Raw genomic sequence first — 19,386 nt, 5'->3', positions numbered from 1 at the left:
TTCTTAACTATTTCGGATAGGGCATTCTGGTCTATTCAAATTAAATAACTAAGTTCAACATCGACTGTAACTCAACATGTGCAACGAATAAGGCAATAACACGTTTATTCTTTCAGGAGATCAATAATAAAATTTATTCTCTCATTAAATCTTGCATGTTTATGAATAAGTAGTTAAATTTCGATTCAATCTAAATTGTCGATATTTTTATAAAAGTTATTATAAGAAGAGCAATACATATATCCAAATCCCTCATAATCTCAAAGTTAAATTTTTTGAGATACTGCCTAATTCATTCGTGCATGACAAAATGTTTTTATATATTTATTCATATAATTTAAATAGTTATTAAATAACTTATTTTTTCAACTAACTTTTCTTTTGCTATAGAAAAAGCGTACCTAATAACATAACTAGAACACATAGTAATTATCTTATATTTTTATTTAAATAATATATCATTATAATGAAAAATTGTAAAAAATTATAATAATACCAGTTAGATAATCAGTTAAAGTATTTATTTTTATGAGATAAGAACAAATTTAGATATGATAAATGCACAACACGTGATTCTTTACTAAATGAGAATATTTATATATCTATAGAAATATAGATGTACTTTGACGTTAGACGAGTTTACCGGAAATCTGATTACGTTTAAAATTGGTTGGGTGACGTATACTACTTATAATATATCTTTACATAATTTAAAGTTTAGTTGCTTATTTTAGATTTTTTCTTTTTTAAAGTTAAAAATATTTTTTAAATGGGATTAAGGTAGGTTTTTTAATAATTGGTGGTTATTTCAAAAAATAAAAAAAAATACTAACAATTTTTTTTTAGCTTAAAAAGTTTGAAAAACATTCCTAGTAAACGTATTTCTAAGCTTCTCATAGCAAATAGAGGAGAGATAGCATGCCGAATTATAAAAACAGCAAGACTTTTACAAATTGAAACAGTTGCTGTGTACAGTGATGCTGATAAAAATTCTATGCATGTGGCCATGGTAAGAAATTTAATTATCTTTACTTTTATATATTAGTCTTTTAAATGTATTTGTTAATTATTTTGTTGAATTAACAATAAAGTTATATAGAATAAATGAAAAATCTATATTTACCTATAATTAATATTTAGTTATTAATTATTTTTTTACAAAAACTAATTTTCTTAAAATAATGAATTTCTTCAAGTTATTGATGAAGAAGTTTAAAAAGATAAATAAATAACTTGAACTGAAATTTAACTATAACAATTAACTAAATGATTGCTATATTCAAGGTTAATAACTATAATACTATCATAATTTATTCTCTATTTCTGTGGATAATATCTATTTTGAGGATGTTTTTACAATTCTTAGTTAAATCATCAAATTATTTGGTATTTTTCTGATTTTTTTATATTCTATTTTATTTTGGTAACTCTATTTACATTTGTTTTGTACCTTATAATTAACTTTAAAGATAAATTTATTATGAACAATAAAATTTCATCTTTTTAAAAACAAATAATGAGAATTTTTAAAAAACTACTGTTAGAATGATGTTTGAATGAACGGCTTTGATTAATGAAAAAAAGTATCCTATAAATTTAGTCATTGTAATCTATAAATTAAAACTTATTTTTTATATAGGCCGACCATGCTGTCCATGTTGGGCCAGCTCAAAGTTCACAAAGTTACTTACATAAAGATCATATTGTTAATGCTGCTATTAAAACTAATTGTCAAGCTATTCATCCAGGTTATGGTTTTTTATCAGAAAATGCTTCTTTTGCACAGTATTGTCTTAATAATGATCTCATTTTTATTGGCCCGCCACCAAGTGCTATTGAAAGTATGGGTATTAAAAGGTAAAAGATAATTAATATTTTAAACATCTAAAAATATTTGGTTATCATAAAAAATAATTTACTTATTTTATAACAGCAAATCAAAAGACATAATGTCTAATGCTGGTGTGCCAATTATCACAGGATACCATGGCCAAGAACAAAGTTCTGATTTTCTTCAAAACGAAGCAAACAAAATTGGTTACCCTGTTATGATTAAAGCTATTAAAGGTGGAGGAGGTAAGGTAAGAATCAATTAATAAGTATTAGTTCTGAATGATTATTTTTGTTGTTCAATAGGGAATGAAAATTGTATCCAAAGAATCTGAATTTTTTGAAAATTTACTGTCAGCTAAAAGAGAATCATTAAGTTCTTTTGGTGATGATTCTGTGTTAATTGAAAAATATATACAGCAACCTAGACATGTTGAAGTACAGGTTTTTGCTGACAAACATGGTGATTGTGTATATTTATTTGAAAGAGATTGTAGTATACAAAGACGTCATCAAAAAGTTTTAGAAGAAGCTCCAGCAGTAAGAAATAATTAATAAATAATTAATAATAAATAGTAATCATAAAGAACTATATTGTTAGCCAGGTCTTAGTGAAAGCTTAAGAAATCATTTAGGTGAAACTGCTGTTTGTGCAGCAAAAGCAGTTGGTTATGAAGGAGCTGGTACTGTTGAATTTATTTTTGATAATGCAACTAATATGTTTTATTTTATGGAAATGAATACAAGACTCCAAGTTGAGCACCCTGTTACTGAAATGATTACCGGAGTAGATTTAGTTGAATGGCAAATTAAAGTGATTATTTAAATAAATTATTATATTAGAAGATAAAATATACTGTATACTTAGGTTGCTGAGGGAGCTAAATTACCTTTAAAACAAAATCAAATAAAATTTAATGGACATTCAATTCAAGCTCGTATTTATGCTGAAGAACCGTACAATAATTTTTTACCTGCAGCTGGAAATTTGAAATATTTGAACTATCCAATTCCTACAAATGATGTTAGAGTAGAGACTGGTGTGAGACAAGGAGATGAAGTCTCTGTGCATTACGATCCTATGATAGCAAAATTAGTTGTTTGGAGTAAAAATCGAATAGATGCTTTTTCTAAACTTAAAAGTAATTTGTCTGAATTTAATGTAAGGATTAAATTTAAATATTTTCCTTGCATTTTAAATTTAGCATACATGTATTTGTGTTATAGATTGCAGGGCTTTCAACTAATATCCAATTTTTAATTTCATTATGTAATCACAAAGAATTATTAAATGGAAATGTACATACAGGATTTATTGAAGAACACAAAAATGTTCTTTTGGCAAGAGAAGTCCCCAAACCACAATTAGTCTTACAAGTAATTCTGACTTTATTATAAATTTTAATCAGTAAAATTTATTTAAAAATAATTTAAGTTATAAATTAAGATAAAACACCTGATTACCTGATAAAACACCTACTATATATGATCTCAAAAATATTAATAGTCCTTTAAATTATTATGCTATTAAAACATAAATAAAAATTGTTTACATAGCTTAATGAGGAATGCATCATGCTCTATTTACAGATATGAGTGTTTGATACCGCTGTTCTGTTATGTAGGTTACAGCTCTATAAAATAAGAATAGAGCCCATATTTCTTCCATTAATATACACCCTTGTTAGTATTTTAGATTATTTATCGGTAGTATTCTTTTAAGAATACTACCTTTTAGCTGATTTTAGTATGCCACTGATGTTAATATTTTGTGTAATTAAATTTTATAGGTTATTCTTGCTTTAATATTAAAAGAAGAAAATGAAGTTATTTGTAAAAATATAAAAAAAAATGATCCATGTTCACCTTTTGCAACCTTAACAGGTTTTCGTGTTAATCATAATTTAGTTAGAAGTATCAAACTGAAACACTGTTTAAGCGGAGGTTATTGATTAATTTAATTTATTATTTTTTTAATAAATACTATAATATTAAATACTAATTATATTTTAGAAATATACGAAGCTTCAATTCAATATGAAAATGTTGGATCAAATGATCCTATATTTATAATTAATTTAAAAAATAAAAATAATGAAGTCAAATCAATAATTACTGGTAATCTAGATATGTCACAATTCAATAAAAATAATTTAACTTGTGTATTAGATGATATAATGTGTAAATCTAAAGTTTCGTTTGTGGATAAATCAATTTATTTATTTTATGAGGTATAAATACTTATATAATTTTAGAATAATTTTTCAATTTTGGTTAATATCTCAAATGTATTAAAATATTATTTTTTATTTTTTTTAGAATGGATATGAAGAATTTATTTTATTACTGCCCTTTAATGAAGATTATAATGATAATGGTCAACAAGAAATTAATAATGATTCATCTATTGTTGCTCCTACACAAGCTACGGTTCAAAAAGTTAGTGTTAAATTAGGTGATGCTGTTAAAAAGGGTGATCATATTATGGTATTATCAGCTATGAAAATGGAAGTTAGTATAAGTATTTAATTGAAATGTCTTATAATATTCATATAATTACTAATATTTAATTTTTAAACGTTTTTATTTTAGCTTCGATGCGAAGCTGAAAAGGTATTGGTTTTACTATGATGTGTTTTTTTTTTTTTTTTTCTGTTACCACTTTTTCTCAGATCTCACCGAACGGATTTCTTTCAACGATATGTCAAAAAATCACAAATCGTATCTAATCGAAGACATTACCCTTAAAAATTGAAAAAATTTCCCTCATTCCCCGTAAATGGGGGAAACCTCCAAAAAAATTACAAATTTAATAATCGCTAATTTTCGAAATTTTTTCCATTTTTTTTACTAAAAACTGCCGTAACTTATTCAAAAATGAACATTTCAATATAATTTTTTTTTTTATAGATGCATGATATCATTACCTTTCATTTGGTATATTTTTTTTTTATATGTGACCCTTTACTTGCCCACAGGGGGGGATTTTAAATGACAACTTTTTTACAAAAAATTAACTTTTTCAACTTAACTTTTGAAAATGTTCCGGAAGGTCTGACACTTTTATATATATCTTATTTAAAAGTAGTTGTAAGGCTATATAAATTATTGTGGTTAATAAAATGAAACTTTTAAAAAATAAAAATGTTCAATCCATGTTTAAAACATTGATTGCCCTGGACTATATAGGTTCTCTACTCATCTCTGGTTAAAGAAATAGCTCTTAGAATAGACGGTAAACATAATTAAAAAGAAAAAATTCTTATTCAATAAAGTAATATTTTTAATTAATATTTAAATACTAACATACAATATAATTGCACTGTTTTGGATACTGATCAACCCTTAACTGATTTATTGGCATCAAATTTGTATTTTGTAAACATTTATTTAAAAATATAAAATAATCTTAATCAAAATAAATTTAAAATTAAATTGTAATAATTGGTATAAGTTATAATACTAATAAAAAATCTAAAATTTGTTTTTTAATTTTATAGTATATTGTTAAAGTACAAATTGATGGAATTGTTGAAAATATTTTACATAAAGAAGGAGATAGCGTCAAAAAAGGAGAAATTTTGGTGAAACTAATGAATTGAATTTTTACAACAATTATTATTTGTATACCCTTATTTTATTTTTAAATAACAGAATTTTTCTATGATTGTCTACCATTTAAAAAAAATAATTTTTGAATAAATCATGAAGTTAAAATATTTGATATTCTTAATCATTATTCCTAGAAAATTATTGTTATTATTTTTATATATTAAAACTGAATGATATTAACTCTTCTTCATTCAATACTATAAAATCATATGTATAATGTTTCAGTTTAAATGTATTAGTTATTGTATGTATATCTATGTGAGTTAACATATATAATTAATAATATTCGTTGCTTAAATCATAAATAATCAACTATAAGAGTTGATAATTTAATTATGAAGAAGTCTAAACTTTCCTAACATTTTATAAATNAATTTAATTATGAAGAAGTCTAAACTTTCCTAACATTTTATAAATTGTATTTATGGATTGAATTTTTAACAATAATCTTTTTTTCAATATATTACACTAAATTTTTCATATTTTCAATGAGTTCTCTCTAAACTTTTCTGTTTAAATTTACACATTGAACTTAATAAGTAAAAGAAAAAGTGCACTTAGTCTTCAATTCAAAACTTGTGATAACTTTTACCAGAAAGTTTTATTTTATATGCATATTTTTGTATTAATTTACTTACTTGCAGTAACAAGACAAATTTCTACATGTGGATTATTTGTTTTATAAAATGATCTATATTAAGGATTCATATCTTTTTGATACAATTAATATATTTAAAGATTAAAGATTAAAAAAAAAATTTTGAGGACCAGAAAAAAACCAAAGAGTAGAGAATAAATATTTTATATTTTAGAATCAATTTAATTGGATATAATCTCAATATAGACAATAGTGCACTGTCATGAAAAAAGTAGCATTTTCTTTTGTACCAGTTTTTTTAAAATTGGATATCTCCAATATCTGATAAAATAAGAAAAGTAAACATTAATTATGTCGAGACAACCAAATAAGTGCTTTAAATATACAAACATAATGAAAAAAAAATAAAACAACTTTGATGTTAAATACTTTTAGTGGGATTATTTTTTACTTGTTGTTAATAATTTGTCTATATACTTAAAATATTATTTAAATGAGCTCATAAGTGTCATAGAAGAATTTTATTATCAAATAATATGAATAAGAATTTAATTAATTTATAAATTAAACATATTGATGATTTTTTATAAGCTTTATGGCCTATGAGGGGTCATTGCGGCCTTTCCAAATAGAAGGTTTCTTATTAATCAAGAGCTGATGCTTAATCTGTCATTTAAAAGAGAAATTGAGAATTGCATTGATGATCTAATACTCAACAATGGAGTCACTCATGATTGACCTTCAAACTTAAGAAAGTGTACATCTGATACTACTGGGGGTTACTAACTTGGTCATACCGTAATTCTAAAAGTATACATGTATTATTAATAATTCAAACTTTAAGTTTGGTCAAAATATTACATGGGAAAATAATGACGCTTTCATGGTTTTTATTGCATGTTAATAAAAAATTTATTGAAGAATTTCATTACATGTTACAGTTATTTAAAACATTTAAAGCATTCTGTCTTGGATGTTTGACATTCTTTTTAATTTGTTTAGAAAATGATACCAAGTCTTTTGCCCTGTAAAATAAAACAATAAATGAAAAAAATGGTTAAAAATTGAAAGAAAAAATAATCAACCAACATCTGGGCATTTAATTTCTTCTGATGGCCCTTTCGAAGTTTTTTTGCTGGTGCTATATATATTTCATTCTTATTTCCTGTAGGCCAATTTAAAACTTTTTGATTACCAAAACTATTATCATCATCACAACTATCATCATCTTCATTATCATTGTTCTTATTTTTTTTTAATCCTTTCTGATTTTTTTCAAGCCCTAAAAATAAGTAAAAATTATTATTGATAATAAAAATGAAGCCTATTAATTTATAATACTAACTCTTTAATAAAAATGCATGTTTTAAGTATCGTTTAGCATCTTTCTTCAGTTTTAAGCATTCTTCACCATTACTAGATTTAACACTTTTCATAACTGAACAAACACTCATTTTATCATTATCTTTCTTCATGCGTAACAGTTCTTCAGCTAATTGCATGTAATCCGTTTTTTCTGTAACTTGCGTTATTTTTTCTTCGGCTAAATTAACTTTAGCTATTTTTTTTTTGTATCGTCTAACTTTTCCCATTTTTTTTAAGTTGTGGAAAAAAATGATCTTTATAATTCTAGCAAGTTTATTATAATGTAATAAAAATATATAAAATAATAAAAATAATTAATAATTATTTAGTTACAAATAACCGGTATTTAGGCTATGTTTAAATAATCAAATATAATAAGAAATTTAAATTTTCTTAAAATATAACAATTCTAACTCTAACATCAATAATGATAAAAAATTTGTTATTATGTTTTTTAGATATCACTATCTGTCACATGTTATTGTTATCTTACTGACAAAGTAGCAAATTGATTATATTACAACAGGTTAAACAACTAACGAACAAATGGAGTAATTATGATCACTTAGATTAAAGGGTTCATTAAAATAGTTAATTCCTATGTGATAAAATTTTTTTGATACTTTATATGGAAATCTTGTAGTCATAGGCAGAAATTCAAAAAAATACTTGGGTATTTTTATGATAATTTTTCCCTATCTAAGAAATATTTTCATATTACATTATAAAATTTTTTTTTAAATCTGAAGAGAGAAGTTAATTTAAATTTTAGAGATTTAGGTTTATTTCTTACGTAATGTAAATGCTTGTAGTTCACTGTAACTATATTTTACTTTTAAATTATCTATTGTCAAATACGGACGGAGCTCCTCTACTTTTTTTTTTATGTTTTTTCGCATCCCAACTACCTTTTTTTATTGGGACGGTGGAAAATACGACCGTATTTTTTTTTTTTAATTTAAATTGTGATCAATTTTACAATTTAAAATATTTTGTAATAAAATAATGTTTTATAATTTATATGATTTATTAATAAATACTAAATAAAGTAATAAGTAAAAAAAAAAAAAAAGGTTTTCAAAATGCTAGGGACGCAGTTTTCAAATTGTTAGGTTAAGCTCCCCTACTTATTTTTTGTCAATTCGAGCACTGAATATAACTTATTTATTTATTCAAATATTTAAATAAATAAATAAATATATATTATATAATTTAGTAATAAATATAAGTCCAATAGTATTCTATTTTAAAGTGAAACGGGGGTAACCTATGATCATCGTGCTCTTAAATTTAATATTTTATAATATTTTGGTAATGATGGATCATAAAAGCCACCGTAGGTGTTGTCACTTTTATTATACGATCAAAAACATCAATAGCGATACGAAATTGTCACCACTGAGTATAGAAACTGAAATAGAGCGCTTCAGGTACTACTGTGATACCAATTCGGTCATACCACCCAATAGTGGCTATAGTATTCAAGGGCTATAGTCCACATAGGTAAATAATAATTGTTAAGAAATTATGACTTAAGCATAAGTAAGAGGATACAATAAACAAATACCCTGAAAATATCGAACAATAGTCTATGACATTTTATTTTCAGTATACAGAATGTAACATAGTATTATTTTGCATATACCAAAGTTAAACCTGTATACAGAAAATACTAAATACATACTTTTGTAACACCCTATATACTGAAATCATAGAGTTATATACTTTTGTTACACATTATCTACTAAAAACTATATTATATACCTTTGTAACACTCAACAGATTTATATACTGAAATATACTTTTGTTATATTAAAATTAATGGTTTAATATTGTAGCAGTGATATAGTTAGGGGAGGAGTGATAAACTGCAGCTTCCCTCAAAATTAAAATGACTACTGAATTATTTACTAAAAATTATACTTGGAACTGTTTGAACAAAGAAATGGTCATCTAAAATAATTTTATTATGAAGTAATAAAACTAATCTCTTTAATTCCATGCTCCCTCGTAAAAATTGTAGTTATGCTACTGATTAATATTAAGATTGTTTCTACGTGTAAAAGTTCAATTCATTTTAATTCACATCAAAAAAGTTATTTATATTATATTAAAATGATTTGGGAATAATGTGCTGGTTGATTTTTTAACATAGAAACAATTGTTTATCTTTTTCCATGTAAACGTGTTTATCTAATTATGTGAATTTATAAACACAAAAATAATTTTGTCATCACTTAGTGCTGGAATTGTTAGGGTGTAATAAAGTGTGAAATTATTTTTTAACGTCTAAAAAAATTCTCTTTAAAAACTTTTCAATAAACGGATCATTAAATCTTAGAAAAAGACACTATGAATAATTCAACACCTATGTATGAAACGCATAGTTTCATCGAGTGTCTTGAAAGTAAGTAGATAATTTTTTATATAACAGTTAAACGAAAATTATTCATTTAAGTTGCTAACAATGTAACAATTTTATCGTATATTATATTATTTTAGATGCTGCTATGCCTGTAATGAAGGTTTCCAAAAGCTTGAAACACACCATTTTGAATTGGATAAAGCCTTTGACGCTCCAGGAAAAGGTAAGTTCCAAATTTATATTTCATCCAACAATATTATACTTTATTATATTATATTATATTTATATATATATTGATCGAATTAATAATTTCAGCTGGAGTTGCACAAATCTATTGATTCTATGATGGAATGGTTAAATACAATGGAACAAATTATTTCATCTCTCGGATCAGAGTTGATCCGAGTTGATAAAACAATCGCAAGGGCCAGACTAATAAATTTGCGCCATTTCATGCAGAAAATCAAAAATAAACAGCATGAAAAAGATTGGATAGTTAAAACGTCCAAAAAAATGATTAAAAAGTTGGATTATCTAGATTCAATAATTATGGTTCATAAATGGGCCTCTGATATTCAAACTAAATGGGTTAACATTTGTGTAATGGCAATGAATGTAACTATTTTTCAGTATTTGACTTACAATATTTTGATTTATATTAATTATTTCAGTTGTGAAATATGCATAATTATTAAAATAATAAAAATTTATTTTTAGCTCGAAAAGATACTTTTAAAAATGTTGACGGATGATGGGAAACAATTGAATGAGGTTTCAGTCGATCAGTCGAAAACAGCGGCTGCTTCTATTGTGGTGGTTTGATCAGTTTTTATATTTTTCCATAATTGGTTCCTTAAAATACTTCCATTTAAAATTATTATCTCAACAAATTATTAATATTATTTTATACGTGTTACTTACAATTTTTTGTCAATCACCAAGACTTTGTAGCTGAACTTACAGTGATATGATTATTTTTCATCGTTTGATGTGTAATGTTAACAAATTGTGAATTTTTTATTCATTAATTTCTATAATTGATAACTTCCTTTATTTTATGTATTATAAACACACTCTGTGTAATTATTAAATTTTTATGATTTCTTACTATATTATCATTAAATAAATTTTCTATTGAAGTTATGTTGTGTTTTAAGTAAAAATAAATATTATTTAATAATTATTCTACTTCATAAAGAACGTTCCATTCAAAGTAATAATTGAAATAACCTATCTAATACTATGATGCAATTAATTTATACTTAATTTTTTATTATTGTAATTTTGAATTTAATTTCATAAATTTTAATAATTTAGACTGAACTATGAAATTGATCTTTAGTGATGAACGTTTTACATTTATTAAAGTAGTTGTTTTGTACGAGGCAGCTAGACCGTAGGACGGCTAGTTGTGCACCGCACTAGAATGCCGTTTTACCTTAAGCCTGTTTAAAAAACGTTATTATTGATGCGGGAGTGGGTCACCTAAGAGATGACGGCTAACTATACATCCAATAAGTAAACGAGAGTAGACAATAATTAAATAACAAATAAGCACATATATTAGAAATTCCTCAGAGATTATCTTAAATTTAAAGGGTAACGGGGGCCCTTAAATACTAGTGGCCGGCGAAGAGGCATAAAACAAATCTCAATTAAAACAAACAATAATTAACATTTAAAAATAATATAAAACTCAGCTGTATAGATGACGTTGTTGATAGTGATGAGTGGACTGTATGAGATCTTGTGGTATGGTGTCGAACATCTGAGTATGACGAGTCGGAGTGTAAATCCAAGTACCTAATGGCAGATGAGAACAGACTACGGGAACGATAATGTTTAGTGATGGTCAGGGCCCAATCACTAGTGGCATGCAAAAGCAAGTAGACTTTGAGCACAAGGGTGCAATAAACAAGTAATAAGAAACTATGGCGTACAACGGCCGGACAATTTTACCATTCAAGCGAAGGCGCTTACAACAGAAAAAAGTGACACAAGAAACAATTGACTGACTGACTTACGACAATGAACTGATGAAAACCGACACGGAGGTCATCGATTTACCGTGATGGGTAGGCAAGGGGGTGAGTAAAGCAAGATGCTGGTGATCAGCTGTCCCGCAAAATAATATAATCAATGATCTTTGTAACAAAGATCCTGAAGTGGAATGGTCAACTAAATCCTTCTAAAGGCATTCTGTACCATACAGTAGTAAATATGAATAATCGCTTATTGTCATTGTATTGATAAAAAATACCCAAATATTAATCAAAGACTATTTATGTATTCTGCTACAACTTAAAAATCTGTAGTGAATGATCCCATAGATCATTAGTAAATAGTAAATGCAGTTGAATTTATATTTCAATAATTGAAGTTTATGATTATCTGTAATATTGTAATATTACAGATAAGCCGAATAATGTCTATTTATATATTTCTTAAAAAATTCTTTAAATTGTTCTTATGTGTCGTATAAATCATAGCTAGAAACCGAAATAATTTTGGATTTTGTCAATTTTTCTTATATCTAGTTAATTAGTTCATATATATATATATCGGATTTTATAACGTGTTACATTTGTTAAAGTAGTAAATATGAATAATCGCTTATTGTCATTGTTTTGATAAAAAAAAACACATATATTAATCAAAAACAATTAATGTATTCTACTACATTCTATATACAGAGTGAAACAGATCTAACTCATAACTTATGATCTATATGACATTTTATTATTATTTTTTTTTTTAATTTTTGCAATAGAGGACTGCATTTAAAATACGTTTTATGTTATTTTTCATAATTACACAAAATATTTTAAAAATACATTTTTTTATTAAACTTTTTTTAAGAACTGATGATAGCCAATTTGTAGTTGAGTTTTAAAGAAAATTTTGATACCAATAACTCTTATTTAAATTCGATATTTACGTTTATACAATTTTTTTTTTATTTAATACATCCCGCGGCAACATAGGCCATTGCGTATACAATTACAATTTAGGTTTTTACAATTTATTACTAATATTTAATACATGAATTATTACGGTAAATTTAAGGAGATTTGTATTTTATATTTAATATTTTGTTATGCAATTCAGACATTCTTATAAAATTATAGAGTGGCTTCAATTGCTTTAGTTTTTACTCCAAAAAACTTTGAAAGACTTTCTGGCAATCCAGCCCGTCTTCTACTTTCCATGAAATTAATGCATTCTGAAATTATGTGTTTAATTGTAAGTCGTGTATTACAGGATTCACAGGTTGGAGGATCTTTTTTGGTCATAAGGTAACTATGGGTAATGTGTGTGTAACCTATTCTGAGTCTTATTGGTATTACTTCTAATTTTCTTAGTAACTCTAGTGGTAAAGGTCAGCCTGTCATATCTTCTTTTATCTCGTGTAATTTTGTATTGGTTTACAATATTTTAAAGTCTGTTAAAATTGGAATTCTTTTACGATTTTGGGAATGATGGATCACAAAATCGAAAATTGATACTTTATGTGGAAATCTTGTAGTCATAGGCAGAAATTCAAAAAAATACTTTGGTATTTTTATGATAATTTTTCCCTGCCTAAAAAATATTTTCATATTACATTATATAATTTTTGTAATGTAAATGCTTGTAGTTCACTGTAACTATTTTTTCTATTAAATAAAAATTAGTTTAAGTATAAATCACAAAAATGTTGGATTTTAATGATTATGGAATATTTATTATTCCATATTATGAATATTCATAATTTATTATTCTTTAAAAAATTATGTAAAATTATCTATTGTCAAATACTAGAATTTTATAGTGTTGAAAAAAATGCAAATATCCCCTTTATTCAAAAGTATTAATTAGAAATTAAAAAACGTGTATCAATTTAATTGAACTAGTATTTAAACCTACATCAGTTAATTAATTTATATTAATATAACTTATTTATTTATTCAAATATTTAAATAAATAAATATATATATATATTATATAATTTAGTAATAAGTATAAGTTCAATAGTATTCAATTTTAGAGTGAAACGGGGGTAACCTATGATCATCATGCTTTTAAATTTAATATTTTATAATATTTTGGTAATGATGGATCATAAAAGCCACCGTAGGTGTTGTCACTTTTATTATACGATCAAAAACATCAATAGCGATACGAAATTGTCACCACTGAGTATAGAAACTGAAATAGAGCGCTTCAGGTACTACTGTGATACCAATTCGGTCATACCACCCAATAGTGGCTATAGTATTCAAGGGCTATAGTCCACATAGGTAAATAATAATTGTTAAGAAATTATGACTTAAGCATAAGTAAGAGGATACAATAAACAAATACCCTGAAAATATCGAACAATAGTCTATGACATTTTATTTTCAGTATACAGAATGTAACATAGTATTATTTTGCATATACCAAAGTTAAACCTGTATACAGAAAATACTAAATACATACTTTTGTAACACCCTATATACTGAAATCATAGAGTTATATACTTTTGTTACACATTATCTACTAAAAACTATATTATATACCTTTGTAACATTCAACAGATTTATATACTGAAATATACTTTTGTTATATTAAAATTAATGGTTTAATATTGTAGCAGTGATATAGTTAGGGGAGGAGTGATAAACTGCAGCTTCCCTCANCTCTATACTTTTGTAACGTGCTACATACTGAAAAATATGTTATATACCTTTGTTACACCTTATATACTGAAATCATAGAGTTATATACTTTTGTTACACATTATCTACTAAAAACTATATTATACACCTTTGTAACACTCAACAGATTTATATACTGAAATATACTTTTGTTATATTAAAATTAATGATTTAATATTGTAGCAGTGATATAGTTAGGAGAGGAGTAATAAACTGCAGTTTCCCTCAAAATTAAAATGACCACTGAATTATTTACTAAAAATTATACTTGGAACTGTTTGAACAAAGAAATGGTCATCTAAAATAATTTTATTATGAAGTAATAAAACTAATCTCTTTAATTCCATGCTCCCTCGTAAAAATTGTAGCTATGCATTTGATTAATATTAAGATTATTTCTACGTGTAAAAGTTCAATTAATTTTAATTCACATCAAAAAAGTTATTTATATTATATTAAAATGATTTGGGAATAATGTGCTGGTTGATTTTTTAACATAGAAACAATTGTTTATCTTTTTCCATGTAAACGTGTTTATCTAATTATGTGAATTTATAAACACAAAAATAATTTTGTCATCACTTAGTGCTGGAATTGTTAGGGTGTAATAAAGTGTGAAATTATTTTTTAACGTCTAAAAAAATTCTCTTTAAAAACTTTTCAATAAACGGATCATTAAATCTTAGAAAAAGACACTATGAATAATTCAACACCTATGTATGATAGGTTATTGATAGGCTATTGATCGAATTAATAATTTCAGCTGGAGTTGCACAAATCTATTGATTCTATGATGGAATGGTTAAATACAATGGAACAAATTATTTCATCTCTCGGATCAGAGTTGATCCGAGTTGATAAAACAATCGCAAGGGCCAGACTAATAAATTTGCGCCATTTCATGCAGAAAATCAAAAATAAACAGCATGAAAAAGATTGGATAGTTAAAACGTCCAAAAAAATGATTAAAAAGTTGGATTATCTAGATTCAATAATTATGGTTCATAAATGGGCCTCTGATATTCAAACTAAATGGGTTNATTGACGCTCCAGGAAAAGGTAAGTTCCAAATTTATATTTATCCAACTATATTATACTTTATTATATTATATTATATATATATATTGATCGAATTAATAATTTCAGCTGGAGTTGCACAAATCTATTGATTCTATGATGGAATGGTTAAATACAATGGAACAAATTATTTCATCTCTCGGATCAGAGTTGATCCGAGTTGATAAAACAATCGCAAGGGCCAGACTAATAAATTTGCGCCATTTCATGCAGAAAATCAAAAATAAACAGCATGAAAAAGATTGGATAGTTAAAACGTCCAAAAAAATGATTAAAAAGTTGGATTATCTAGATTCAATAATTATGGTTCATAAATGGGCCTCTGATATTCAAACTAAATGGGTTAACATTTGTGTAATGGCAATGAATGTAACTATTTTTCAGTATTTGACTTACAATATTTTGATTTATATTAATTATTTCAGTTGTGAAATATGCATAATTATTAAAATAATAAAAATTTATTTTTAGCTCGAAAAGATACTTTTAAAAATGTTGACGGATGATGGGAAACAATTGAATGAGGTTTCAGTCGATCAGTCGAAAACAGCGGCTGCTTCTATTGTGGTGGTTTGATCAGTTTTTATATTTTTCCATAATTGNTAATGCAGTTTTAGCCGATCAGTCCAAAACAGCGGCTGCTTCTATTCTGGTGGTTTGATCAGTTTTTATATTTTTCCAAAATTGGTGCCTTCAAATGCTTCCATTTAAAATTATTATCTCAACAAATTATTAATATTATTTTATACGTGTTACTTACAATATTCTGTCAATCATCAAGACTTTGTAGCTGAACTTACAGTGATATGATTATTTTTCATCGTTTGATGTGTAATGTTAACAAATTGTGAATTTTTTATTCATTAATTTCTATAATTGATAACTTCCTTTATTTTATGTATTATAAACACACTCTGTGTAATTATTAAATTTTTATGATTTCTTACTATATTATCATTAAATAAATTTTCTATTGAAGTTATGTTGTGTTTTAAGTAAAAATAAATATTATTTAATAATTATTCTACTTCATAAAGAACGTTCCATTCAAAGTAATAATTGAAATAACCTATCTAATACTATGATGCAATTAATTTATACTTAATTTTTTATTATTGTAATTTTGAATTTAATTTCATAAATTTTAATAATTTAGACTGAACTATGAAATTGATCTTTAGTGATGAACGTTTTACATTTATTAAAGTAGTTGTTTTGTACGAGGCAGCTAGACCGTAGGACGGCTAGTTGTGCACCGCACTAGAATGCCGTTTTACCTTAAGCCTGTTTAAAAAACGTTATTATTGATGCGGGAGTGGGTCACCTAAGAGATGACGGCTAACTATACATCCAATAAGTAAACGAGAGTAGACAATAATTAANTAATTAACTTTGCAAATTTTCGAAAAACTATATATAATAAAACTTTTTGAAAAACTGAAATAATTTTATGTGCATAGCACTGGTACAGATATAAAAAATGTCATTACTGATTAGCAGTTAATAGATGAATTATGTTTAATAATCATAGTAAATAATAGTATGAACATTTTGCAATAGATTAAATTGATACCTAAGAAAGAAGACNATTTGTGAAATAAGTTGTGAAAGACTGATATTTAAGAATCATTTACTTTTAGAAATAAAATTTGATTATTAAAAATAATATAAAATTTGGAAGACGATTGATTTACTGTAGTTCAACATCTATCTCTTGTTAATAAATAATTACTAAACAATTTTGGACATTAACTTTTAAAAATGATTTCCAATACTATATTAGTTGATTTTAAGCTCCCGATCATTCTAAAATAATTAATATGACGTAAAATTTAACTAAGTTATAATAAACCAAAAAGTTGTCTTCAGAAGCTAAAGGTAACTCCCGTTCTTTCAAAGACGGCTTTAACATTAATATTTAATAAAATGATTATATATTGTAAAATAAAATACAAATCATGTATAATGGGCTAATTAAATCATAATACCCAAATATTTTTTATTATTATTAAATGGTATTACACTTATTGTATTAAAGAATCATTTGTATAATATAACAAAATGAAGCACAGCCTTACTATTGAAAGCAAACCAAAAATGTAATGAACTCAAATTTTAAATCTCATATACTATATTTTTTTAAAATAATGTAAATAATTTTAGTTGCTTATAAATATTCACAATATTTTACAATCCTATATGTAAAAAGTAATTATATTGATTATGTCTTTAATTTTTTTTTAATTTGAATAAATTATTGTTGATTTATTTAACATCCACTAGAAAATGTAAAAAAATAATTAGAAACATTCAATTTTTTATAATAATTATTTATTATAGAATATAATACGAAATATATTTCGGGCAAAGCAATTTTAGGGATTTAAGAATATTTACGTTTTTGCAATCAACAAAATATATTCAGAATAATTTAAAGTAGTTTTATATACAGATAAAAAATTAAACATAAAACAAAATTTAATTTAATTTAATTTATACAAAAACCAATATATTAGAAATATCAATAAAAATACTATGTTTTACAATGAAATATATATAATCATATATATGTTTTTTTTCAATTTTGTGTAATAATTTCTGAGTTTAGTTTTTTGAAATGAACAGATTCATTTTCGTTATTCAATAATGAAATGTTCGTGTAGTGTTGTAATATTATTTCCTGGTAATATTTTAGACGTTGGGGTCGAAAGATTATTTTTCAACGATGTTTTGTCCACGTTCAATGAATTATTTACTATTGTAATTTTCTCTATAGAAGTTTTAGAGGGCTCTTTATCGCTTTCAATAATCGGAGTTAGCGTAAATTTATCTTCTTTGAGTGATAGTTTTAAAATTTAATTATTTGACATAATAGGTATCTCCAAATTAATATGATATAGTCAAATAGGATGTGTACTAATTTATCACGGAAAAAAACTTAAGGATAAAATCACCATTCGGTGTCGATTTAAACAACATTATTTCTCTTATTTGAGCAAAAAAAAAAAGTATTATTTAATTTTTATTTAAGCCAATTAATAAAAACAAAAATTTTTTTACAATTGGCCAATAATTATTAAATTTGTTAAATAAAATGTGTTATTTTGAATATTAAATGTAATTAATATAAAGTTATAAACTGTACCAATATAATCACTAAATAAAGCTACTGTCAATTACTTAAAAATTAATTATATTCTAAATAGTATTTCTATGAAACCAAAATTAGAAATTTTTTTTATAACATTCCTTTGATAATAAATTATTCGGTCACTATGTTACAATTGCTTTTTATTCTGACGTACCTGATATGTATAAATCGAAGAATATAAAATAAATATTGGCTGAAAACAACCTAGGTGACCGTGAAATAACATATTTATCTTTGAATTAATAAAAAAATTTTTCGTTGGCTAAAAAATCGGAAAAAAAGAAGAATAAGAGAGAAGGAGAAAGAAGAAGATATAATTTATTGAGTAACATGTTACAAAAAAATTTAGAATATTATAGAATGACAGGAGAACACACAAATAAAGTTAAAAAATTNCAGGAGAACACACAAATAAAGTTAAAAAATTAATAAATTACAAAGTAATATTATTCAACGTTGTAGTTGAAACATATTATCATATCAAACCTAATTCGACAATATATACTTTAAAAACATTATAAATAAATTATTTTAATTGTCTATATGGAGAAATTTATTTGGTTAAGAAATTTTATTTGATAAAGGGGAAATCTTATTTAATTTTTCAAGGTAATATCATTAATTAGATACTATTTATGATTATTTGACGTTTCGTAAAAAAAAATTGGTTAAGTGAGAGCTAAAAAAAATGATTGACAGACACAAAAAA

General features: G+C 24.8%; 3 protein-coding genes across 5 annotated transcripts; 2 read left to right on the top strand and 1 right to left on the bottom strand.

Annotated features, from left to right (window-relative positions):
• The first annotated feature begins 608 nt into the window (after positions 1-608).
• Positions 609-5,550, top strand: LOC126905688 (methylcrotonoyl-CoA carboxylase subunit alpha, mitochondrial). The gene is made up of 12 exons (XM_050685652.1): positions 609-780; positions 847-1,009; positions 1,640-1,857; positions 1,934-2,081; positions 2,137-2,370; positions 2,432-2,644; positions 2,699-2,992; positions 3,058-3,207; positions 3,621-3,774; positions 3,844-4,061; positions 4,150-4,341; positions 5,331-5,550. The coding sequence occupies exons 1-12, from the start codon at positions 770-772 to the stop codon at positions 5,430-5,432; spliced, it is 2,097 nt and encodes a 698-aa protein (XP_050541609.1). The 5' UTR covers positions 609-769; the 3' UTR covers positions 5,433-5,550.
• A 1,368-nt stretch (positions 5,551-6,918) lies between these two features.
• Positions 6,919-7,814, bottom strand: LOC126905715 (uncharacterized). Its single transcript, XM_050685698.1, has 3 exons — positions 7,386-7,814; positions 7,130-7,322; positions 6,919-7,065 (listed from the first exon to the last, which is right to left on the bottom strand). The coding sequence occupies exons 1-3, from the start codon at positions 7,630-7,632 to the stop codon at positions 6,969-6,971; spliced, it is 537 nt and encodes a 178-aa protein (XP_050541655.1). The 5' UTR covers positions 7,633-7,814; the 3' UTR covers positions 6,919-6,968.
• Positions 7,815-9,541: 1,727 nt separating this feature from the next.
• On the top strand, positions 9,542-16,122 carry LOC126905714 (uncharacterized). 3 transcript variants are annotated; one of them, XM_050685695.1, is made up of 4 exons: positions 9,542-9,812; positions 9,908-9,993; positions 15,596-15,895; positions 15,998-16,122. In XM_050685695.1, exons 1-4 carry the CDS (start codon positions 9,758-9,760, stop codon positions 16,100-16,102), a joined length of 546 nt encoding a protein of 181 aa, XP_050541652.1. In that variant the 5' UTR covers positions 9,542-9,757; the 3' UTR covers positions 16,103-16,122. The 3 variants fall into 3 exon arrangements, with proteins under 3 accessions (XP_050541652.1, XP_050541654.1, XP_050541653.1); XM_050685697.1 differs by lacking the exon at positions 15,596-15,895 and adding an exon at positions 10,086-10,385; XM_050685696.1 differs by lacking the exons at positions 15,596-15,895; positions 15,998-16,122 and adding exons at positions 10,086-10,385; positions 10,488-10,803.
• Positions 16,123-19,386: the final 3,264 nt, after the last annotated feature.

This window comes from Daktulosphaira vitifoliae, unplaced genomic scaffold, assembly GCF_025091365.1.
Source record: "Daktulosphaira vitifoliae isolate Bord-2020 unplaced genomic scaffold, ASM2509136v1 Scaffold_4, whole genome shotgun sequence".
Classification (NCBI taxonomy): Eukaryota; Metazoa; Arthropoda; class Insecta; order Hemiptera; family Phylloxeridae; genus Daktulosphaira; species Daktulosphaira vitifoliae.
The sequence above is the reverse complement of the archived record's forward strand: the minus strand, read 5'-3'. Positions and strand labels throughout refer to the sequence as shown.

Excerpts from the sequence above, each read along its gene's own strand:
- LOC126905688 (XM_050685652.1), top strand. Across the intron at positions 1,858-1,933 it reads GAAAGTATGGGTATTAAAAG|CAAATCAAAAGACATAATGT; the intron begins GTAAAAGATAAT and ends ATTTTATAACAG. Across the intron at positions 3,775-3,843 it reads GAAACACTGTTTAAGCGGAG|AAATATACGAAGCTTCAATT; the intron begins GTTATTGATTAA and ends ATTATATTTTAG.
- LOC126905715 (XM_050685698.1), bottom strand. The coding sequence starts at position 7,632 with ATGGGAAAAGTTAGACGATACAAAAAAAAAATAGCTAAAGTTAATTTA. Across the intron at positions 7,323-7,385 it reads ACATGCATTTTTATTAAAGA|GGCTTGAAAAAAATCAGAAA; the intron begins GTTAGTATTATA and ends ACTTATTTTTAG. Across the intron at positions 7,066-7,129 it reads AAGAAATTAAATGCCCAGAT|GGCAAAAGACTTGGTATCAT; the intron begins GTTGGTTGATTA and ends TTTATTTTACAG.
- LOC126905714 (XM_050685695.1), top strand. The coding sequence starts at position 9,758 with ATGAATAATTCAACACCTATGTATGAAACGCATAGTTTCATCGAGTGT. Across the intron at positions 9,813-9,907 it reads TTTCATCGAGTGTCTTGAAA|ATGCTGCTATGCCTGTAATG; the intron begins GTAAGTAGATAA and ends ATATTATTTTAG. Across the intron at positions 15,896-15,997 it reads TTTGTGTAATGGCAATGAAT|CTCGAAAAGATACTTTTAAA; the intron begins GTAACTATTTTT and ends ATTTATTTTTAG.